Raw genomic sequence first — 25,119 nt, forward strand, 5'->3', positions numbered from 1 at the left:
TGGATTTCGGCATCAGAGGAGAGAGACAAGATCGCAACTCTGTTCTGTTCATCGATGGTCACTGCTCGACACAGTTAACTGTATTTGCAGTGCTGCAAGGTGACTTGGTGTTGGCGTGTGCGTCCGCCAGTCATGTTGACAGACACTGACAGTATCTGCGGAGTCTCCTCCCTCACTGGAATATTCCACCACCATAACATAGCCGGGATGAGAACTCGGATCTCCTGCACCGCGGGCGACAACGTTAACCAGTCGACTAAAGGGTCCGACCCGTTAGCCAAGGGCTACCGAGCCTATTCATCCGTGATCGTTACATTGCCCCCTTCCCTCGGGAAGGGCGTCCCTCGTCGGACTGTCACAGCCGGGGCACGAACTCGAACCTTAACCAGTGGTGCGGGAACCACGGATTCGCGTCCCGGCTGTGACGGTCCGGCCGGGCTGCCCCCCGAATTTGCTACATTGGTGTCTGAAGTGGGGTGGTGAGATCGTGAAGGACCGTGAGGCCATCGGAAGCGTTTCCCGAAGGGGGGGGGGGGTAGTGTAACGTACACGAATAAGTAGACACGGCTAACGGGTCGGACCCTTTAGTCGACTGGTTAACGTTGTCGCCCGTGGTGCGGGAGCCACGGGCTCGCTGTGACGGTCCGGCCGGGCTGCCGCCCGAATTCGCTACAATATGATGTCATTGTCTTGTTTGTAAGGTGCGTGTGTAACAGATTTGGAATGGAGTGTTTACTCAATTATTAAAAATGTACATTCCACGCAGCCATAGACCACTGTTCAAAATAAAGGTATGTTTTGTTTTGTTTTTTTGTTTTTGTTTTTTGTTGTTGTTGTTGTTGTTGTTTGGTTTTGTTTTGTTTTTGTTTTTGTTTTTTTGCATTTTATACGTTTGGAAAAGTTAGGCGTACTGTTGGGTCTAAGATGTTACACAGTCACCTGCCACTACGGGGGGGGGGGTGAATACACACACACACACACACACACACACACACACACACACACACACACACACACACACACACACACACACACACACACACACACACACACATACAGACGTTTAAACCTGACTGATGCTTGTTGAATATTTAACCCTCCTTATCTGCTTCCAAGCAGCCTGACCTTATTTCTAACGCATTAGTGATAATGACTTTGGAGAATATATCACATTTTAGCACTAAGACTTTTATTCAATTCATTTATTCGGTTCAAATCTTTGTATCACAAAGCTCGAGGGTAGCTTTAATTTTCACCTATGTCAAGAGTGCGATACCAAAAACAAAATTGGACAAACTGAAAGGTCAAAAACAAAATACGAATAATCAGCTAAAACAAATACATAGGGATATGGGAAGGTTCAGGTTCACGTTTCTTATATTTCCAGAGGTTATGGGAGTGTTAATTTCATGTATTTCGAGAACAAAAGCTGATAAAGTCCTACCCAGTTCACAATTAATTCGGAGGACTTGGACCATAAACCATATGGAACCGAAGGTGTGTTTACTTGACGTATTAATAACGTATGATGTATAACCGGAGATGCATTTATTTGATGTAATTTATAGCTGCAGAGTGTGTGTTGTACGGTGTTGAGAGCAGCGCTGCATCCCACTTGTTTTTATTTCCGACGACGAAGAAGAAAAAGGAGACGAAGAAGAAGAGATTGCCGTGCCCATGAAGACGAGTGTTTAAGAAAAATAAATTCTAATTGAATCGTCACTGCGTTAGAACTTACTGCACGATACGTTTTAAATCGTTGATTTTTCCTGTAATAAATGTTTTTTACCGTCACTTCATCTCAGGAAGGCCACATTTAAGCGGGCAGAGATGTATCGGGGTCGGCCTTCATCTCAAGGGGGACATCCTCGTCCTTATACAGGCCGCAGCTCCCCGCCCGGGAGACCCTACAACCTGCCGCCCTTAAGAGAGGACCGGGGCCGTTCACGACCACCCTACCAGCACGGCTACCACGACCACGGGCCCCCGGATCTGTACCGGCGCTCTCCGCCGCGCAGGAGGTACCTTTCCCCTGGTAAAGGAAGTCACCGAGGCGGCGGCGAACCTCGGGGCCGAGAGGTGAGACGGAGCCCGAGATGAAGGTGTAACTTGCCGCAAAACTACAGAAAGTGTAGTTTGTTAATGACGAGGTCTATCACTTTAATTGTAATAATAATGTCTCAAATGTCGATTTAAATCAATTTAATATAAATGCAATTCAAAATGACGACATCTCAGTTTAGCGGTTAATATGCTTAGCTAGTGGGAGTTAGCTAACCTAGCTATTGTTAACTATTGGCGCTGTTTAGTTAAAACTTGTTTAGCGTTAGCTTGTATAGATTTTATTTTCGTTTAAATTTGTGGCTTTTAGTTTTAGTATAAATTTATTCACAATTAGAAGTTACTAAATTTGATTTGGTCATTTATTTTCATTCATGGCACAAAACAAAATGGTGACAATAGCAGGAATTAGACTGTCTCTAGACGTCTTGAGATGGAGAGTGCCAAGATGGTGGCTTGAGCATTTGTTCGAGCTGGATAAACCAAATTTTTTATAATGAGTGATAGGTGTCTTTATGCATGCTCAATAATCCAGGTCAGAACATCAAACTTGTATCAGTTCATCTGGACACAACGTTTGTTGAGAGAAACGTTTCATCACTCATCTAAGTTACCTCTTCAGTCTCAACTGACTGCAGGGTATCCCCACCCTTATAAACAATACAGTCAGTGGCATAACGACCGAAACCAGTAATAGGAAGTGTTGCCTGCCAACACGGGAATCGCCGGTTCGAATCCCCGTGTTACCTCCGGCATGGTCGGGCGTCCCTACAGACCACAATTGGCCTTGGCTGTGTCTGCGGGTGGAAAGCCGGACGTGGGTATGTGTCGTGGTCGATGCACTTGTGCCTCCAGTCTGGTCAGTCGGGGCGCCTGTTCGGGGGGGGGGGGGGGGGCTGGGGAGAATAGCGTGATCCTACCACGCGCTACGTCCCTCTGGCGAAACTCCTCACTGTCAGGTGAAAAGCGGCTGGCGACTCCACATGCATGTGGTAATCTGCAGCCTTCCCCAGATCGGCAGAGGGGATGGAGCAGCGACCGGGATGGCAGGGAAGAGTGGGGTAATTGGCCAAGTACAACTGGGGAGAAAAGGTGTGGGAGGGGGGGTAGCGGTAGCCTGTGCTGATGTCTAGAATGTGAAGGAGAGGGTCTCTGAGCTTGAGAGGCATGTTGATAAGGTGGAAGAACCCCTTAAACTTATCCATTAGAGATTGGATGAGTTTGAAGACCTACACCAGATGGTGGAACTTGAAGTTTTAAGGTAGTGCTTGAAACATCGAAAGAAAATGGGATCCTTCCCATATGTTTTCAGACACTTATAATAACTATCTGAGCCTGTCAGTGGCAAAAACAAGTACTTTTAGTGGCTGTACTTTGACGGACGCACTTGCCCCGAAGGATGACAATGCAGCTGTTTTGCAGTTGCTGGCTGAAGTTTTCTCGGTTAATACTGGACCAATTCCAAAAAAATTGTAGCTGTTAGTCATTTAGACACCAAATGCTGGGAAAATAGGTCCCATGTTTAAAAACACCAGAATTACCTTTGGATTTGTTGTGGCAAGATATTTGTAGCTTTGTGATTGACCACATTTATGAAGAAAAAGCCTCTTTTTCTAGAGTTTATCAAAGAATGTGGAAAATGTTAGCCCAATTGAACATTCTTCTAATAGGAAAACTGACTCTCTCCATGTTAAACAGACATTTAACATGGACATTTGTGTTATTATTCAGTATGCTAAACTGTCTGAATGTTTGTGTTTGTTCATTATTTTTGATGTTAAACTGGATGTTTGTTTTCCAGAGGTCACCATCACTGCGGGGTGGAGGGATTCCCCTCGACCACAATCTGGTGATCACCGTTGGTAACGAGCTGACAGGATCTGCCCCACCACGACACCTCCATCATCCACATGACAGGTTATTACCCCCCCACAAGGCGGGTTATTACAAAAGTACCCCAGCCCCCTAAGACTTGTGTCTCACTTACAGTCCTCGGTAAACTATACAGTCATAACAGGAAACTGATTTCTGCTGAAAGAGTTTGAACATATCAGAAATCAGCAAACCTGCTGTGTATCCACAGCCTTTTTACTTGAATCAGTTTGTCTTGTCTAGTATGGTTTCTTGTTATTCATATCTCTGAACACTGCAGCACAGAGTTCATGTAGAATTAGCCCATACATGGTACCTTTAGACAAGGCTGAGTAACGACAGCAGTCTGACTTGTTTCAGAAGAATTTTTCAGTTCAGATCATTCTGAGTATTTGCCCCGTCTCTGCAGAAATAGTTTGGCCTGCAGTAACAAATTGAATATTTGAACCTTTTACAGTTTCATACATTTCTACTGTTGGAAGTATTTATGTTATTTTAATTTGTTATGCTTTTACTTTTGATGAATGCTTTGTTTTTTTAGCTATACTGATTTCATGGACGCTATTAAAATGGACTTTTCTGTTTCTTTGTGAAACTAGTTCAACTTAATGAGTTTTGTTTTTATAGAGATGACCTGCATCGACCAGGCTTTGACCAGCCTGATGACCGTGGATCCAGGAGGCGGAGCCCCAGCAGGGGGCGAAGTCGTCCTCGTAGTCGCAGCCGTGACCGCAGCCGGGCTGTGAGCCGCGGGAGAAGCAAGAGCCGGGCCCGGAGCCCTAGTGTAGACCGGAGCAGGGCCAAGAGCCGTGGGAGAAGTAAGAGCCGGGCTCACAGCAGGAGTCACAGCCCCGACAGGGGCAGAGTGAAGAGCCGCGGAAGAAGCAAGAGCCGCCTCTGCAGCAGGTCCAGGACAAGGTCCAGGTCTAGGTCCAGATCCAGATCTAGATCTAGAGGCCGTAGCAGGATGAGGAGCCGCAGTCGGAGTGTCAGTACCAGTAGCACCAGCAGCAGCAGTGAGAACAGCCAGGATAGCAAACCAGTCAGCAAGGAGTTCAGGGAGCTGAAGCAGGCCCGGCGGCGGCGAGAGGTAGAGGAGCTTCTTAGCCAACCCACCAAGTCCATCCTGAAGAAACGTCTGGACACTGAAGACTCCCCATCTGTCAGGGTACAATCAGATGTGGCCTCTGCCGCTACCTTGGTCTTGTAGTAGGAGGAATCATTATGAAAAATAGTTTTAGATATGATGAGAGAGTAATGAAAACAATAATAACGATAACCAATACTGAATGATAGTCTGATAATTTACAATTATTCCAGTTCGGTTAAGATGTTTTCTGAAGATAAGTTGTTGCTGGATATTTTTTTTTTCTTCCAGTCATTGTTCTCAATAGCAACATTTTGTTAGCGATGTCCCTGAATGAATCGGGTCAGTCTATGTCTATGAAGAGCATTATGCAGGAGCATTAATGATCTGTCCATGTCAGGATAGTATGTATTTTTTCTACAGTTCAGCTTTAGCAGGGGCTAATTAATTTATGCACACCTAGAATTTGTCATGGTGGCATACCCAACATAAGGAACAAAAATGTTTCTGTCATAGTCCTCTATTTTACTTTTAATTTTGGTTTTGATGAAATAAGGGAAGTTGTTGATGAAGAGATTAGTATCACCTATGCCTTGAACTTCCATGAAAATTGATAATCAAGTCATACATTTTTTTTTGTGTTAAATTCTGTATTGTTGCTCTTTAGTAACTGTTTGTTTCCTGGTTCTGTTTTTCAGAGCATTGACTCTCCTAGAGACCTGGACACCACCAATATTTCACGGGTGGCAGAGAAACTGCTGACTGCTGTGAAGGGCATGGAGCCTCACATGCTGTCATCCATGCTGGCTGAGCTCCAGGCTGACCCACAGATGGCCCAGAAAGCTGGCCTGGATGCAGAGATCACAGGAATCTTGGAACTCCTGGGGAGCCAAGCGGGGGCAAAGGGCGAGGCAAAGGATGACATTGAAGATGAGGAGAAGTTCCTATATGGAGACTCTGAGGATCCCAAACCCCCTGCTGCTCCAGAGGCCTCCCGCCAACACAGCTTCTCAGAGCTGTATGGAGATGTGACAGAGGAGGTGCTGTACAGTGACTACTCCCAACCGCATACCACCATAGGGCAAACATACAGCCTTCCTCCCAGGGGCCCCACTCACCTCCAGGCTGGTCCAAGCACAGGAGAACACCTCCCCAGGGACTCAAACCTGCTGCAGCAGGGTGATGTGAGATATAAGAGCAAACCCACCATCACCCCAGACCAGAACATCACAGTCCAGGTGTCAAATCCCATCTACCCACCTGGGATGGAGCCACTGGAGGAGAGCGAAAGGCAGGCAGTGGAGGAGTACGAGAAGATCCAAGACCTCCTCAAGACCATTGGCCTGGACCTGGGTGTGGTCGAGATCAGCAAGATGGCTGCCAGGACCAAGGAGCGACTCCATGGAAACAAGCCCCCACCTAAGACCCCCACCTGGCGGCCTGACAAGAGGAAGAGGCATTACTCATCGGGGAGTTCTGAAGGGAATGGGAGGCACAGGCAAAGGAGTGGCAGTGGGACTTCAGAAAGCAGTAGGAGCAGCAGAGGGAGGAGCTGGAGCGGTGATGATGCCTGCCGCTCTAAGACTGGCACCAAAAGTCAGGAAGTCAGAACAAGTCAAGAAGAAGTCAAGGCTGACAGGAGGGACTGGGGGCATTCTGCTCCAAAAGAACCCCCCCCACAAATTCCCGATCCCAACAGCATGCCCCCCCAGCCCCCTGCCCCCATTCCCCCCTACGGGCAGACCCAGGTCCATAGTGTCGTCCCCCCAAACTACCCTCCTCCTGGCTATGGCCAGTATGGCACCTATATGCCCTATGTGCACCAGCAGTGGCCGCCTATGTACCCGCCCCCTGGCATGGCACCGCCCCCCCAGGCCTCCCATGAAGAATACCCCAGTGTCTCCCCCTATGACCGGCCATACAACAAACCCATCCAACCTGAGCCTGCTGTGAAGGGTGATCTGTGCTGGCTCTGATTATTACTGTCTGTCAAGTGTATATGTATCATGCTAAGTAACAGTTACAGTCTCCAAGGGCTTCATCCCCACATTACATGTTACTCTTGAATGCTCCTATATTTGTGAATTGTCTTCATGGATATTCAATAATCAGTTTTGTGCTTGACGGTAACATTTTGTTTTCACAGTGCCATCTGTGATGAGCAGAGAAAGTTCTAAAGGAAGCAGCCATGACAGGAGAGTCTCTGAAGAAGAGAACAATGAAAGTCAAAAACTAAAGGTTTCTGTTTTTTATTTTTAATCCTAATGGTACCTAATGTACACTGCTCAAAAAAATAAAGGGAACACATAAGCAATGCAATGTAGCTCCAAGTCAATCACACTTTTGAGATATCAACCTGTCCAGTTAGGAAGCAACACTGATTTGTGAATCAATTTCACCTGTTGGTAAATTGTCTAAGTTCCACCAGGTGGAACTTAGACAATTTGCAAGACAACCCCTATAAAAGGAATGGATTTGCAGGTGGTGGCCACAGACCATTTGCCTGTCCTCATCTTTTCTGGCCGATCTTTGGTTAGTTTTTCATTTTGCTAGTGCCCTCACCACTAGAGGTGGCATGAGGCAGTATCTGCAACCTACAGAAGTTGCTCAGGTAGTGCAGCTCATCCAGGATGGCACATCAATGCGTGCTGGGGCAAGAAGATTTGATGTGTCTCCCAGCACAGTGTCCAGAGCATGGAGGAGGTACCAGGAGACAGGCCAGTACACCAGGAGACGTGGAGGGGGCCGCAGGAGGACAACAACCCCGCAGCAGGACCGCTATCTGGTCCTTTGTGCAAGGAGGAACAGGAGGAGCACTGCCGGAGCCCTACAAAACGACCTTCAACAGGCCACTAATGTGCAGGTTTCTGCTCAAACAGTGAGAAACAGAATGCATGAGGATGGTATGAGGGCCCGACGTCCACAATTGGGGCCTGTGCTCACAGCCCAACACCGTGCAGCCCGATTGACCTTTGCCAGAGAACATCTTGGTTGGCAGATTCCCCATTGGCGCCTTGTGCTCTTCACAGATGAGAGCAGGTTCACACTGAACACACGTGACAGACGTGAGAGAGTCTGGAGACGCTGTGGAGAACGTTCTGCTGCCTGCAACATCCTCCAGCATGACCGGTTTGGCGGTGGGTCAGTGATGGTCTGGGGAGGCATATCCTTGGAGGGCCACACAGACCTCTACGTGCTAGCCAGAGGTACCATGACTGCCATTAGGTACCGGGATGAGATCCTCAGACCCATTGTCAGACCATATGCTGGTGCAGTGGGCCCTGGGTTCCTGCTCATGCATGACAATGCTCGTCCTCATGTGACCAGAGTGTGTCAGCAGTTCCTGTATGTCGAGGGCATTGATGCTATGGACTGGCCTGCACGTTCCCCAGACTTGAATCCAATCGAGCACCTCTGGGACATCATGTCTCGTACCATCCGCCAATGCGATGTCGCACCACAGACTGTCCAGGAGTTGACCGATGCCCTGATCCAGGTCTGGGAGGAGATCCCTCAGGAGACCATCCGTCGTCTCATCAGGAGCATGCCCAGACGTTGTAGGGAGTGCATACAGGCACATGGAGGCCACACACACTACTGAGCCTCATTTTGAATTGCCTTGAAGAATTTCCACAGAAGTTGGATCAGCCTATGTTCTCATTTTCCACTTTGATTTTGAGTATGATTCTGAATCCAGACCTTAATGGGCTAATGATTTTGATTTCCATTGATCATTCTTGGGTTATTTTGCTCTAAACACATTCCTCTGTCTAATAAATAAAGATTTTCAGCTGAAATATTTCATTCATTGAGGTCTATATTGTGTTTTTAGGTGTTCCCTTTATTTTTTTGAGCAGTGTATTTCCTCATATGTTTTTGATACAGAATGTGATCACTGCATGTGTGTTCATACATAGGTTATGTGTCGAGTAAGCTTTGGGCTTCTCTATTAGTTAAAGCTGTGAGCTGAGCATTCTTGTTAATAACAGCTAACTGAAGTGCAATACAGTTACAGTAAGCTTCCTTTCCTGTCAACTTAGTTGTAGACATATAAGTATTAAGTATACCCTCCGGATTCTTAAAGGTTTGGCAATATTAAAATATATTTCAGTAAATTACTTCTTATTTCATGTTTATTATACGTCATAAAGCCACACCTAAGTTGGTGTTTGTCACTAAATCATAGATCCATTGAACATGAATGAGTCAGCAATGCTGTTGTCAACACCTTCCCCACTGCCAGATTAAAAAAAACCTGGTTGAAGTTTTACTTTTTGATGTTGTACTCTGTGTCTGCGTGAGTTTCCTACGGGGGCTCCAGTTTCCTCCCACAGTCCAAAGACATAGGTCAGGTGAATCAGCCGTACTAAATTGTCCCTAGGTATGAATGTGTGTGTGTGTTGGGGGGGGGGGCTGTGATGGACTGGCAGCCTGTCCAGGGTGTCTCCCTGTCTACCGCCCAGTGACTGCTGGGATAGGCTCCAGCATCCCCACAACCCTGAGAGCAGGATAAGTGGTTTGGATAATGGACTATCTGTTGGTAAAGGTCTTCTACCAGCTTGTTTTGTCATATCTGCTTCCATCCAGCCATCCATCCATTATCCAAACTGCTTATCCTGCTCTCAGGGTTGCGGGTATGCTGGAGCCTATCCCAACAGTCATTGAGCGGCAGGCGGGGAGACACCCTGGACAGGCCGCCAGGCCATCACAGGGCTGACCTATATAGGGCCGATAGCATATCTGTATGTTAGACAAAAATACTTGGGGACTAAGTTCTCCATCGCTACGAAGGAATTCCATATGTTTGTATGTATGTATGTCTGTATGTATGAGATCAGTGCAGGGTTTTCCTTGTAACACCCACGCCTAAGCATTTTTTGCACAATGCCTAAACCGAATGAACAGATAAAACTACGCTGAGAGTTCTCTACCAAGGGATAGTGTATTGGCCCTAATATAAGACAATTTTTTTTCTAACATTTAGGTTTAAATAAGTGGGGGTTTTCTTATATTTCTGGACTAGACAATTACGTGTTGATTCATTACAACAGATATTCTTTTTAAATGGAGAAAGTACCAGAGTAACTGCCGTATTTTAGAGTGTTGCATTATGGGTTGTTTTTAGCCTCAACGTTGCTAGGCTAGTGAGTGTTTTTATTCTGTTTATAGTGTCTTTCAGAGTCAAGTCACCACTGAAAGTGTTTCATTAGTCCAGTTTAACCTACAGGAGTTCCTTAAGGCTGCTGTAGCGTGTTTTTCTGCCATAGAGTAAATAAATTCATGATGAGCTAAAATGAGTTCTTGGCGTCTCCTGATATTTTGACTGCAGAAATTAACCAGGGAGAAAATATGTCAAACGGCAAAGAATTACATTTGTCACAGATGGTGAGCTCAAAAGGACAATCTGAAAAATGTTAGCTGTCAGAGAAAATAATTATGCAAGAGGAATGAGGGTGAGAGAGGAATTGACTCGCTGCAGTAACTCTGTCGGCTGACACGTGGCTACTGGGAATGTGAGCTGTCTAAAGATGGCCAACCGAACAGAAACTTTGGTAAGCAGCGAAACGTTGTGACATTGTCAAATGGCTATGGGAGGATGAGAAAATTGCAGATCCATTCGCTATAAGTTTTGTTTTTCAATATTATTTTGTATGTTGCACAGTGTGATCACTCACAAAAATGTTAAGGATTACTTCAGGACATAGTGCTTACTTCATCAGTGAGCTTTTTTTTTTTTTTTGCTTTTAATCTTGATCATGTCTGAGTGTACTTTGAAAAACAACAACCTGTGTTGTGTTTTTATAAATATTGTAATGATAATGGTCCAAAATGATACAAAAATGCATATTTTCAGGGCATCCCGGTAGTGTAGTGGTCTATTCCATTGCCTACCAACACAGGGATTGCCAGTTCGAATCCTCATGTTACCTCCGGCTTGGTTGGGTGGCCATACAGACACAACTGGCCATGTCTGCAGGTGGGAAGCCAGATGTGGGTATGTATCCTGGTCGCTGCACTAGCACCACCTCTGGTCAGGCGGGGTGCCTGTTCGGGGGGGGGGGACTGGGGGAATAGCGTGATCCTCCCACATGCTCTATCCCCATGGCGTAACTCCTCACTGTCAGGTGAAAAGAAGCGGCATGTTGTAGTCTGCAGCCCTCCTCAAATCGGCAGAGAGAGAGGGGGTGGACTCGGATGACTCGGAAGAGTGGGGTAATTGGCCAGATACAAGTGGGGAGAAAAATAAAATATATATTTTCACAATGCAAAATGCCCAAACACTTCCTTTTCTTTGGATTATCACTAGTGCTGGTGTCCTCTTGTATGGATCTCTTATTTTGCTGTCATTTTATTTCTGTTCGTGGCATCACTGGTGAAATATCTCATTTGATATGTTAACTTTTCAGAGTCAGTAAAAGATTTTAATTGCAAAAAAAAAAAGGAAAAGCGACTGCCTAAAAAAAAAATTCAGTCCAGTTTTTTGCCCCTTTAATCCCTGAATACTTAACTTCTTCAAACTCAACAGTACCTGCCCTCTATCATCAGAGCCAAATCAGTGTTTGTCTCTTTCAAACTGTAGGTATTGGAGGAGCAAGAGAAGCTTCGACAGGACAGAGAGATCCGCATGAAGAAGAAGGAGTACCTGCTGAAGGAACTGGAAAGGCTGAGGAAACAGCAGGGTGAGTGGAGAGCAGAGCTTCATTTAACTCTCATCGTCATTTAACGGCTTGTCACTGACACTACAGTCTGCTTTGTTCAAGAGTGCCATGATAGGATACGTTTGCTGCTGTGGGTATCAAACACGTGACATTTTGTTACAGGATCTCTGAATGTGATTCGTTTGATTTTATTACAATGGTACCTGGTGTTTGAATTAGGGGTCGACCGATATGTTTTTTTCAGGGCCAATACCAATTATTGGTAAGTTATGGAGGCCGATAGCCTATATTTGGTGCCGATATTCAGTTGCAGTAAATGTAAAAAAAAAAAATGTGCCAAAATTTACAACCGCACAAATCCCAACACAAGGCTCCTTTAAACGAACATATTTTTAATTCAATTTTGTGTAAAACAGAAAAATTTGAAAAAAAATAACATGCATGATGTTCAAGGCACTAGATAACAACCTGAGTGGAATTCTTTGTTTAAATAAAAATAAATAACTCCCGAAACATAAAAATTGAATTAATTAAACTACATGGACAGCAGGAAGTTAACTTTGATCAAACTGAATAATTATAATAATAAAATAACCACATAAATTGGTTAAAGTGCTCCCAGCAGGGTTTGACTGAACTGAATGGAAAAATGTACATTAGTGTCATTATTTTCCCATTCGCTTTTCTTTAAAGCAGGAGTTCCCAACCTTTTTTGGCTTGTGACCCCAGACGTTCTAAAATTACTCTAAAATTAATTTGTTGCCAGAAAATGTTCATTTTGGACCACATTTAGGCTCTACCCATGACAATTCTGTATATTTATTATGTATTTTATGTATTATGATTGGTGTCTCTTTTTTGTGATCATTTTTTTTTATTAGTCATCTACTTTTTCCCCAGCACAAGACAATACAAACAATACAAAAACATAAGAAAAGTACATATACATATCTACATACATACTCAGACTGCTCAGATCCCCCCTCCCCACAGGACCCATGATTGGCGTCTCTCATCTATTTAATGGGACAGTTGAGCTTGCACATCTCGCTGCAGCCTTTCAAAGTTTGGTGGTGTACGTACTAGACAGAGCTCATCTCATCTCTGAAGTTACATCCAGTCGTGAACGGTACTTTGACTTCATGCACACAAGAGCACTAAATCCGGCCTCACACAAATATCTGCTTCCAAAAGGAACTAACGGTTTTAAGATCTCTGGGTACTCTTCTCTTACTCCAAACCATAATTCCTCCATCGCTACTCATGAATGCAGTCCCTGTTGCGTTCTGTTACGTTAGTTCAATCAGCTGTTCAACAGCGGTGGCAGGTAGGTCCATTGAGCCTGCATCACAGTGGAAATGGTCCCTCACCCAGTCAAACTTTGACATATTCAAGTCTGGAAAGTAAGTGTAAAAGTGCTCTTCTAGGTGTTTCAGGTGCTTGCACATCATCTTTGTGGAGTACTGGTCATCGATGCTGTTATCTGTTAGAAACTTGCTCAGCTAGGGGAAAGGGGTGAAGTTTGCTTTTGAAAGGCTTTCTCTCCAGAATGTGTTTCCCCCTGAATCCATCCATACGGTCACTCATCTGCATGATATTCTTGTTTTTCGCCTGTATGCTTATGTTCAGTTCATTAAGTTTTCCAAAGATGTCCGTTACATATGCAAGGAGGCACATTTTTTTGCTGGTCACACAGAAAGTCGACAAAATGTTTTTTTCACATCCATAAAAAACCCCAACAGTTAATTTCTCAACTTGAAAAATCGCTCCAGCACCCTACCTCTCGACAACCACTGTGCTTCTGTGTGAAAGAGCAAATTGTCTTGTTCATAGCCCATAATGCCGCATAGTTTTGCAAATAGACGTGCATGCAGTGGATGTGGTTTGATGTAGTTGACCATGGCTACAACCTGCTGCAATATGTCCGCGATGGGCACACTCAGTTCCTTAGATGCCAGTTGCTCACGATGAATTGTGCAATGATTTCATACTACAGAGGGGGCCAGTTCCACGATTAACGTATGTAGGCCTGCTCGCCGCCCCACCATAGACGGAAACCCGTCTGTACAAAATCCTACCATACACTCCCATGGAATGTTGTTTGTCTCCATATAGTTGTGGAGGACATCATACATTGCCTTGGCAGTCTCTTGTTCAGGAAGAGGCAGACAATACAAAATATCCTCGTGAATAGCATTCTCCTGCATATAACAAAAAAATGTCAGAAGGATGAGCATTTTTTTCCTTCTATGCTGACATCCATTAGTAGAGCATAGGCTGGGGAATTTCGTAGTCATTCTGTTAGCGCACTCTCTTGGTCATTAGTGATTGCATCTATCCTTCTTTTCACTGTGTTATCAGACAGTGGTATTGTCTTCAGTTTTTGTGCTTCTCCCTCCCCACACATCGTTTTTACCATTTCAATGGCAGCTGGCAATATCAAAGTAACAGCAATGGTATGTGGCTTCATAGCCTTTGCAACAAGATGGCTCACCTCAAAAGATGCTTTCAAGGCTCGCTCACTGACAGTCATTGCCTTTCTGAAGTACACTCGCTGCTTATTCAGCTCGGCATATTTCTTTTCAAAGAAAGATTTTGGCTTGCCTACATATTCTTCATGCATTGTCTCAAAATGTCTCCTGAGCTTGTTGGGTTTCATGCTCTCCGTAGCCAGGACGTTACCACACAGCAGACATTACAGCCTTTCCTCGTTGTGTTCAGTTATGCGAGTAAATCCTAACTGAAGGAAGGTTTCATTGTATTTTGTCTTTCTTTTTGATGTCAGTTCCTCTGTTTCACTCGAAGATGTGGAGGATACAGGTGGGCGAAGAAATCTTGCCATTTTCTGTCGCTCTGATTTGCTTGCAAACTTCGCTCGCTATTTGAGCATGGGGTTCTGCACGTTGGTCACGTGTGATCGCGTGAATCAAGATATGCTGAGAACTCGATTTTTGTGAGGGGAAGTGAGTTGTTTTAAATCATGTGTGGTGTTTTTAGTATTATAATAATTATTATTTGTATTGATGAATTACTAGAAATTTCAGGTGACCCCATTTCAATTCCATGCGACCCCAAGGTTGGGAACCTGTACTTTAAAGTGAGAATTTGGGTTTTTTGAAGTGGGGTTGAATGAGGTACTTATAGAGAGTCAGTGTATTACCTGCAGTAGATGGGAGTCTGTGCACTCCCAGTCTGGAGATTCAGCAGGAGTAGCCAGCACAGAAGTTTAGGAATGTATTGCTGCTATTTGTTTTATTATTTATTTGTTTATTTATTTATTTATTTTTCCGGTTTTGGTAAGGATGGCTGAGCGCGAAGTTGGATACAATCCGACCGGCACCCTCTGGCTTAAAAGCCAGTGTATGGAAGCATTTTGGCTTCTATGAAGATGAAGGGAAAAGAGACCTGGACAAGAGCCACACTATGCAAGTTGTGTCTAACTAAAATAAAATATTTTGGGAACACAACAAACATGAGAAACCATATTTCATGTTTATACCTGGAAGCAGAGGAAAAACAGCCGGTTGTAGTTGCTGCCAACCAGAGAACAATTGAACAAGTGATATCAAAGCTTCCACCGAACTCTGAAAGGGCGAAGCAAATCTCAAAGTCGATCGCATTATTTATTGCCAACAATTTACACCCCTACTCAGTCATTGAGAACCAGGGCTTTTGTGCTATGCTGCACACTTTGGAACCGAGATACTGACACAGCGATACCCATACTCTACAAAGAAACCAAAACCAAAGTCATGGAATCATTGAGGCTCCTGTAAGCTCCTGTAGGTGTAATGGCCAGGTGTCTCAATACTTTTGTCCATATAGTGTAGTTACTGCACAGCAGAGCACACTTAACACTGGAGCATATAGATCAACTCCTGTTCTTGCATAAAACCACAATTTCCAGCATTCACCAGCTAAACACATTTGCTATGTTGCACTTCCATGCATTTCCATGATTTCATTTTGGCCTATTATTTGTCTACTATTTGTATTTTCTCCATTATTTATCATTTTACTACATATTCCATAGAAAGTGTTAGTTTTGTATGAGAGCTGGTACAGAATTCTATGTTGTTTTTGTATGAACATTATTATTGATTTTAATATACAGCAGAACGTTTTTTGTTTTGTTTGTTTGTTTTTTTGTCTGAGGGATTCTGTGCTCATTGCCCATAACAAGAGGATTTCGGTTGAAGTCTTTATTATTTATTTATGAATGAGGACAGCTTTTTATGTTATCAAGTGATTGCTGAAGTCTTCCTGAAGCCTGTGTTAATTTACAACAAGGATGCTGCTACGGGCACACTTTTGTTTCTTTTCTTGTTGGTTCTTTGCAGTGCTGGGAAACGTGACCTTTCAGTTGACACATCTCTTCTACGTATTTGTTACTATAATAAAAGATAATGGAAGTAAATTCATCTGTTTATATTAATTATGGATCATTACAAATATGCTATGTTTTAAAAGTAGCAAGTAGGGACACAGTGAGAAAAAGTAAATCATGTACAGAAATAAAAAATGTTGATGCATCAATAATCGTTTTATAATCGCATCGTAGCCCTCTGAATCGGAATCAAATTGTGAGGTGCCTAGAGATTCCCACCCCTAGTGTACACTGTTTTGAATATTTTCACCGCTTTATCTTGCCGTTAGACGGCCCTTTCATGTGGAACTACATTCTCAACCGCAGAATGTCTGTATTCCTTCGCGTAAGTGCACCTATGCAGCGCATGTTATGCCACAGATCAGCAGAATCAGACGGACGTTCTGCGGTTCAGAGAATGTGGTTCCATGTGAAAAGGTCGTCTGACACGTTCATGCACAACACTGATAGTAACACTCTGTATGTAACTAAAATATCACACATTAGCTTTTGTCTTTTAGCTTAGTTACATTTGAAGGTTAAACACAGCAGTGGAAATTGTGTTCTCTGTTGTCGAGTTCATGTCAGACCGACGTTATGCTCTTTGTTGTGTGTGGGAGGGGGAGAAAGATGGAGAAACAAACGTTACAGAGATTAAAATGAACTAGTTCACGTTCACAATTTGGAACTTTACATTAAGTTCACGTTCATTTTTTTTCTTTTCTTTTCTTTTCTTTTTTTTTTTTTTAATGAGCTGCTCCAAGCTTTAAGAGCCTCCTCCTACCCATACATCTTCAGCCTGCAATCGTTGCCACCAGGAAGTAATAATATGTAACTAATAGGATTTTGGTGTTCATATTACATTTTACTGTGTCAACAACGCGTTACCACCCGACCTCGTTGTCTGGGATGAACGATGTTGTATATGAAATCAAAATCATCAAATCAAATCAAATTAAAATATGTTGTACATGATGCCACGTTTAATGACCACCACTCTTTTAGCAATGCGTTACCACCCTGCCTCGTCGTCTGGGATTAACGTTGTTGTATACGACATCAAACTATGTTGTACATAGTGTAGTGGTCTATTCCATTGCCTACCAACTTGAGGATCCCTATTCGAATCCCCCATGTTAGCTCCAGCTTGGTCCGGTGTCTCTACAGACACAATTGGCCGTGTCTGCGCGTGGGAAGGCGGATGTGGGTGTGTGTCCTGGTCGCTGCACTAGCACCTCCTCTGGTTGGTTGGGGCACCTGTTCAGAGGGGAGGGGGAATGGTGTGATCCTCCCACGCGCTACATCCCCCTGGCGAAACTCCTCACTGTCAGGTGAAAAGAAGCAGCTGGCGACTCCACATGTACTGGAGGAGACTTGTGGTAGTCTGCAGCCCTCCCCAGATCAGCAGAGGAGGTTGAGCAGCGACTTGGGCGGCTCGGAAGAGTGGGGTAATTGGCCAAGTGCAACTGGGGATAAAAAAAAAAGTTGTACATGATACCATGTTAATGACCACCGCTCTTTTAGCAACGAGTTACCACCTGACGTCGTCGTCTGGGATTAACAATGTTGTATATGACATCAAAATATGTTTTAAATGATACCACGTTTAATGACTGCCACTCTTTAGCAACGAGTTACCACCCGACCTCGTCGTCTGGGATTAACAATGTTGTATATGACATCAAAATATATTATACATGAGACCACATTTAATGACCGCCGCTCTTGTAGTGCCTTCATGCACAACACTGACAATAACACTCTGTATGTAACTAAAATATCACACATTAGTGTTTTCCTTTTAGCCTAGTTACATTTGAAGGCTAAGCACAACATTGGAAATTGTGTTCTCTGTTTGAATTGACAACCTGTTGTCAAGTTCATGTCGGACCGATGTTATGCTCTTTGGTGTGTGTGTGTGGGAGTGGGAGAGAGACAGAAACTAATGTTACGGAGTGAGTTTTGTAACTAACGTTATGGCATGCTTTTCTCACCAACTGAGTGGGTTTTATGGCATCTGTCATGCTCATCTTACCTTAGAAAAGTGGTCCGACTCTTCGATGCTTCTCTTCTGTGTCAGTGTTGTTGGAGCGTGAAGGCTGCGTCAGAGGTGCGCATGTTGCGAAGTGGACTTTTTTTAATCGGCTGGCCGATAAAAATATGCCAATAACAATAATATGAAAAATGATGAACAACTAAGTCGATAATCAGCCATACTAATAATTGGTCGATCCCTAGTTTGGATTAGTTCAAATCATGAATTTAATATTTGAGGGTTGAGATTAAAGAGATGATTTGAGGTAAATTGACTCATGGCTCAGTCAGTTAGTCATAGAAGGTAGAAAATTGAGGAAAGGACCAAATTAAAATTGTTGTTTTAAACACTGATACTCTGTCTGCTGCTTATCATTCCTATTAATTGTTACTAAAGATTTTGATTCATCCAACACATTATTCAGGACTAAGAAAGGCATATAGAAACAGGAGTTGTTGACTATTAAAGTTTGAACCTTACCCGTGTAAGGGTAAAATTTGGAGCATTTGTTTTTCAGGGGAGCTTCTCAGAAAGAAGCGTAGGGAGAAAGATGGCCATAAAGACCCACTTTTATCAGAGATCAGCCATCTGCAGGAGGAGGTGATGAAACAAATATCGCACCTCCGCAAGGAGCATGAGGAGGCCGAAAAGAAACGGACAGAGGTGGAAAAGGTGGCTCTGATCCTGGGTCTCAGCTCCTCCGACAGGCCACGGAAAACCACCAAGACTGTAGTACAGGAGGCTCAGCCATCATTTCAGAAGAGGAGAGACCGTGATCGGAGCCCCAAGGAAGCTCAGCTGTCCAACACCACAGCAAAGGTACAATCATCCACACCCGCAGGTAAACAGGGACTTAGTTTAGCAGTTCAGATCTATTTGTTATATGACCTAGCACACTCTTTATTTTACTATTTATGATGCAGAGACCTGATCTGTGATGTCATTTTAAAGGAAGTGATAGTTGTGGTAGTTTTTGTGTTTCCACCAAAATGAATCAAAATCAGGTGCCGTGTCAGAGAATCTTCCCTTTTCCAGACTAGGGTTTATCATTGGAACTGTACATCAGTGTAACATTCAAACACTGGTAAGTATAGTCAGGGACTGAATGTTATACATTAGTCCTTATTTTATGGAATTGAGTTTAGAATCTGGTAGCCACTTTGGCTGTTTAAGATTTAAGATTAAGATGTACTTTATTAATCCCCATGGGGAAATTCATCCTCTGCATTTAACCCGTCCCAACACACACACTGGAAGCAGTGGGTAGCCGCCATGCAGCGCTCAGGGACCAGCTCCAGTTGTTTTATTTTTATTTATTTTTTGCCATGCCTCGGTGTGGGGCACAGGCATGAGTATTAACCCTAACATGCATGTCTTTTGATGGTGGGAGGAACCCGGAAGAAACCCACGCAGACACGAGGAGAACATCCAAACTCCACACAGAAAGGACCTGGGAGGGCGTCCAGGTGGCATGGCGGTCTGTTCCATTGCCTGCCAACACTGGGATCGCTGTTCAAATCCCCGTGTTACCTCCAGGTCAGGCGTCCCTACAGACAAAATTGGCCGTGTCTGCGGGTGGGAAGTCTGATGCGGGTATGTGTCCTGGTTGCTGCACTAGTGCTCCTCTGGTCGGTTGGGGCACCTGTTCAGGGTGGAGAGGGAACTGGGGGGAATTGCATGATCCTCCCATGCGCTACATCCCCCTGGCAAAACTCCTCACTGTCAGGTGAAAAGAAGCGGCTGGCGACTCCACATGTATCAGAGGAGGCATGTGGTAGTCTGCAGCCCTCCGCGGATCGGCAGAGGAGGTGGACCAGCGACCAGGAAGGCTTGAAAGAGTGGGGTAATTGGCCAAATACAATTGGGGAGAAAAAGGGGGGGAAAGCCAAAAAAAAAAAAAAAAGAACCTGGGATAGCCTGGGGTTTGAACCCAGGACCTCCTTGCTGTGATGCAACAGTGCTAATCATTGGGCCACCTTACTGCCCAGAAAAATGTGTTTCCTACATTAGACTGACGTCTCTTTTTAGAAAGAATTCAAGTAACAAAACTCAGAAAATATTGAGAGAAGAGCAGACTGTGTTTTTCCCTATCCTGGATGAGGAAGAACACATTCAAAATGTGAAAATTCTATTTTTCCCATTTGTGTATTTAATTCAGGTAATGTCAGTGAAGTCCATGGCAAACCAGAAAAGGTTAACTTTTAAGTTGAGTGCAAGTCTGTCAGGGATCTGGAGTGAATAGTCCGATTCTAACCATTGTGGCATTCTATGGGAGATGTTTTGCCTAAGTTAAATATCTCAACATATAATCAGTATCAAAAATTTGGACAGAGGCACAAATAAGCTTAAAGATCCCATGAAATGAAAAAAATGGAATTTTCATTCTTGCATCCATCCATTATCGAAACCGCTTATCCTGCTCTCTGGGTCGTGGGGATGCTGGAGCCTATACCAACAGTGATTGGGTAGCAGGCAGGGAGACATCCTGGACAGGCCGCCAGGCCATCACAGGGACCACACACACACATTCACACCTAGGGACAATTCAGTATGGCTTATTCACCTCATCTACATATCTTTGGACTGTGAGAGGAAACCGAAGCACCCGGAGTAAACCCACGCAGACATGGGGAGAACATGCAAACTCCACACAGAGGACAACTCCCAACGTTGCACTACCCCAGGGCTCGAACCCAGGATTTTCCCGCTGTGAGGCAACCACGCTATCACCACTGCGCCACCGTGCTGTATTTTCATTCTTGTTATCTCTTTTATCTGCAGTTAATTAACATACATTTAAAATTTTGCGACAGGCATGGGCGCAGGTCCATGAATACTGGGATGGCATCCAGCACTTTACCTGTGCCCCCGTCCATAGGGTTAGTGGTTGTGTCAGGAAGGGCGTCCTATGTAAAATTTTGCTAAATCAGTATGCGGATTGACAAGACCATACTGGCTCGGTCAAGGCGTGTTAACAACGGCCACCACTGGTGCTGAGCCCTCACAGAGTATCGATGGAAACCGTAAAATCTGCTGTGGCGACCCCTGAGAAACGGGGAACAAAGCGAAAGAAGGAAAAATTTACATGCATTTAACACTCTACCTGACAAATGCAATATTTGTTTTAGTAATCTCATCCTGCAACCAGGGGTATACCCTTAAAATAAATGTCCAATGAATGAGGCACAAGACTGAGAGAAGATGAATAATTACCACCAAATTAAAACTAGCCAGTCACATTTTGATATTCACATTCTTCTGAAAGTGTCTAGCCATTATGGGCTGTCATTCAAACCAGTCTCCCTCTCATCACAAAATCCCACCCTACTCTTCTTTTTCATTCAGATTGAGGCTGTTTATACCTGACATGCATCTTTGGTGAGCCGGTCACAACTCCAAGTACGTCAGTTCACACCTGGCATTAGAATGTGTCTCCACATGTCTTTAATGACCACTTGTGACCGGATCTCACTTTCCCGCTCTATATGCATATAAACACATACGTCACTGTAGTAGGGCAAGACCATATTGGATTGGTTGAGGCGCCATACGGGATCGGCTGAGGCCTGGGTTAACAACAGCCACCATTGGTGCTGTGCCCCTGCATGGTACCAATAGAAACAGTAAAATCCGCTGTGGGTTGGGGCATCTGGGTAGCGTAGTGGTCTATTCCTACCAACACGGGGATTGCTGGTTCGAATCCCCAGGGGACTGGGGAGAGTAGTGTGATCCTCCCATGTGCTATGTTGCCCTGGCAAAACTCCTCACTGTCAAAAGAAGCAGCTGGCGACTCCTCGTGTATCGGAGGAAGCATGTGGTAGTCTGCAGCCCTCCCCGGATTGGCAGAGGGGGTGGAGCAGTGACTGGGATGGCTCAGAGACCAAGGTGATTGGCCAGGTACAATTGGGGAGAAAAAAAGGGGGGAGAAGTAAAAAAAAATCCGCTGTGGCGACCCCTGAGAAACGGAACAAGCTGAAAAAAGAAGTCACTGTAGTAGAGTGGTGTAGCTTAGCCTCAGCTGCAAGTTGAGAGGGAGCGTAGCTCGCAGGAATTGCCATGGAGGCAGCAAATGCATGTCGCGCCAGATAGACAAATAATCTGATAAGTGAAATTAACAGTGAATTAGAAGCGTCAGCCCAGATTGTTTGCCTTTTTTAATTTTGTGCCCAAAATACAGAGCAAAAGTTGAAACTCATACTTAAAACTCATTATGTGGGAAAATTAATTGTCTGAACACTAGAATTTGTATTTCTCAACCCAAATCCTGAACTTGGAACGTGCAAGTGGGCAGGGGCTCGTCCACAGTTGTGGGTCTATTGTGTGTCAGAAATGAGATCAACAAAAGAAACCTTAACTAAATCCAGAGGAGGCTTTGAGTCAGTCAGTTGACTAGGTGGTCCTTCAATGTGCGTTTACACTTCAAATGCGATGTGGACAAAGGCGTCTCAGGCCACCTCCGAATATGGCCTGAGCAATTAGCTCTCAAGACACATTTAGGACGCAGTGGGTGCATTCAAACCTGTACTTAGAGCTGACCACTTGTGATTGGATCACCCAAGACGTATGTTAATGCCAGGTGCAAACAGCCTCATATACATCAAATCACAGAAGCTTGCATTGCTCGAAATGCCGTTTAGCTGGACTTTTGAAACACTGAACCTTTTTTTTTTTGTGGGGGGGGGGCCTTTTTTTTTTTTCTTTTCTTCTCCCAACTGTACTTGGCCAATCACCCCACTCTTCCAAACTTTCCCAGTTGCTGCTCCGCCACCTCTGCTGATCCAGGGAGGGCTGCAGACTACCGCAATGCCTTCTCCGATACGTGTGGCGTCGCCAGCCGCTTCTTTTCACCTAACAGTGAGGAGTTTCGCCAGGGGGACGTAGTGAGTTGGAGGATCATGCTATTCCCCCCAGTTCCCCCTCCCCTCTGAACAGGCTCCCTGACCAACCAGAGGAGGCACTAATGCAGTGACCAGGACCAATACCCACATCCGGCTTCCCACCCGCAAACATAGCCAGTTGTGTCTGTAGGGACACCCGACCAAGTTGGATGTAATGCGGGGATTCGAACCAGCGATCCCCATGTTAATAAACAACAGAATAGACCACCACGCCACCCATACGCCCCATACTGAACCTTTTTAAAGTTACATGTCTTTCATAGGTTAAGTCGTGTAAGATTGGTTAAGTGTCAAAAAAGTGACAAGAGGTTCTTGAAGAAATCTGAGAAGAAATCAGAGCTTCTTGCTGGAGTAAGCACACTGAGAATATTTTGACCCATAAATAGATATGCAAATTTAATTCATGAACATTACAGTGTGCAATCACTGTAATGTTCATCTGTAAAGTCCTCAGGTGGCTATAGCTAACTAGCTCAGCTAGCTACCTCTACCGTGGCCCATAGACTAAGTCAGTTCCTCATTAAAGCAGTGAACAGCACAGGATTATAAAATATCTGAGGATGAAGCTGCCCTTGGCTGCTACAGCAAGTCAGTTAATGATTATATGATGAGATGAGATCCTACATGTTAGCTTGAACAAAACAAATAGAGCGGAGGAGCAGAATGCAGCTGATTGTGTAGTTAAAGCTGTAATGTTTTACAGCCAGTGGACCGAAATGTCACCTGATAATGATCCAATCGGCTGCATTCTGTGTGATTCACTGTTCAGGGGTTATTCTTGGGAGTCGAATGGTAAACTTTGTATTTCACCGACAATTGTTCCAGGGTAATTATTATCCTCCTACCCCTGAATCAAGCATCACAAAGGAGTCACATCTGAACTGTATCCAGAATCGCCTTCAATCCATAACCGCTGATTGATTTTTCTCAATTCAGAAGTAATGGTTTTAAGGAATCGGTGGAAGTTGTTTCTGCTTAGTAACTTGTGAACCATTGTGTGAAGTAAATAATGTCACATTGACAATGCTCTTTTCAGTCCCAGTACTTTTAATTTTAGCTTGATTGAGGGCACAGCTGAAGTAAATGTTGGATTTTGGTCAGCAGAGAAACTTTTTCGATGATTCATTGATGAGTTGAAGTCTGCCTTTCCTCTCTCCGTCACATTACTGAAGGGAATAAATGGATTAAAAACTAAGCTCCCATCATTTAGTTCCCTATGTGCCAATGTTAATTAGAGGAGGCTTTAAATCCCTGATCTCTACACTGAGATTTCCTTCAGCTCTGTTCAATAAGCATTTTAATTGAGTCATAGGTCAGAAGTAAGAAGAGATTATAAATTCTCAAAACAGTATTTGACAAGATGATAAAATCTTGTCCCAGAACCATGGAACTAGATAGTTCAGCGTCTAGATGATGAATGCTTTTATGTTTAGATCAAGCTTAGGTCATTACATAGTCAACAATGATAAGAAAAGGGCATTGCTATGTTAGATGATGCTTTGGGGGAAAACCGTGTTTAACATCTTACAGTTTATTCAATAATTGTTTCTTTTTGACGTTTGTGTTCAGTCAAACAGTTTTACATTCTAGTCCTGTAGTTCTTAACAAGGGAACAAGAAGAACAGTAGATTAAGCTTTAATTTCCAGATTCAATGGTGAAGAGATTTTAGGTCATGTACACTTCCAGAAACTTGTAAATTGATCGGAGGAGCAAGCTAGAAAACAAATAGTTAGGAGACAGGCTACCTTTCAAAGAAAATTCTACAATCTGTCTTAAACTGTGTCCCATTGAGCTCTACACTGAGAGTACTTGACGTTTTAGACAGCTGTGGTGTCAGACTGACCAGGTGAATGCAGGAACCTGTTCTCAGTAGTTGATTTCACCTTAAATACACTTTAATTAGTGCAAATAAATGAGGAGAGACTCTCATGGTTTGAGACAAATGGGATATGAATTTTATGGAGTACTCCATGGTCTCTTGAGTAAAAAATTCAGTCCAGTGCCTTGAAAAAAAAAGTGCAACTTGTCACAGCTTAACAAAAAAGCTAAACAAATTAGGTGTCCCACTTGTTTAGAATGAAACAAGACATTCTAAGTGGAAACATTAGACATTCAGGTTAGATTTACCTTGCCTGGTCTG

The 25,119-nt window shown here is 44.0% G+C and overlaps 1 protein-coding gene across 3 annotated transcripts in view; it reads left to right on the forward strand.

Annotated features, from left to right (window-relative positions):
* Positions 1-1,662: 1,662 nt before the first annotated feature.
* znf318 (zinc finger protein 318) overlaps positions 1,663-25,119 on the forward strand; it is a 29,156-nt gene continuing 5,699 nt past the window's right edge. For all 3 annotated transcript variants that reach the window (XR_008811297.1, XM_056292462.1, XM_056292464.1), the window contains exons 1-7: positions 1,663-2,079; positions 3,863-3,978; positions 4,561-5,101; positions 5,719-6,976; positions 7,167-7,258; positions 11,601-11,700; positions 18,598-18,899. Coding sequence is in view for 2 of the 3 variants with exons in the window: in XM_056292462.1 (XP_056148437.1) it covers positions 1,831-2,079; positions 3,863-3,978; positions 4,561-5,101; positions 5,719-6,976; positions 7,167-7,258; positions 11,601-11,700; positions 18,598-18,899 (2,658 nt within the window). In the remaining variant the exon portion in view is untranslated. The remainder of the gene's footprint in view (positions 2,080-3,862; positions 3,979-4,560; positions 5,102-5,718; positions 6,977-7,166; positions 7,259-11,600; positions 11,701-18,597; positions 18,900-25,119) is intronic.

This window comes from Lampris incognitus, chromosome 13 (genome assembly GCF_029633865.1).
Source record: "Lampris incognitus isolate fLamInc1 chromosome 13, fLamInc1.hap2, whole genome shotgun sequence".
NCBI lineage: Eukaryota > Metazoa > Chordata > Actinopteri > Lampriformes > Lampridae > Lampris > Lampris incognitus.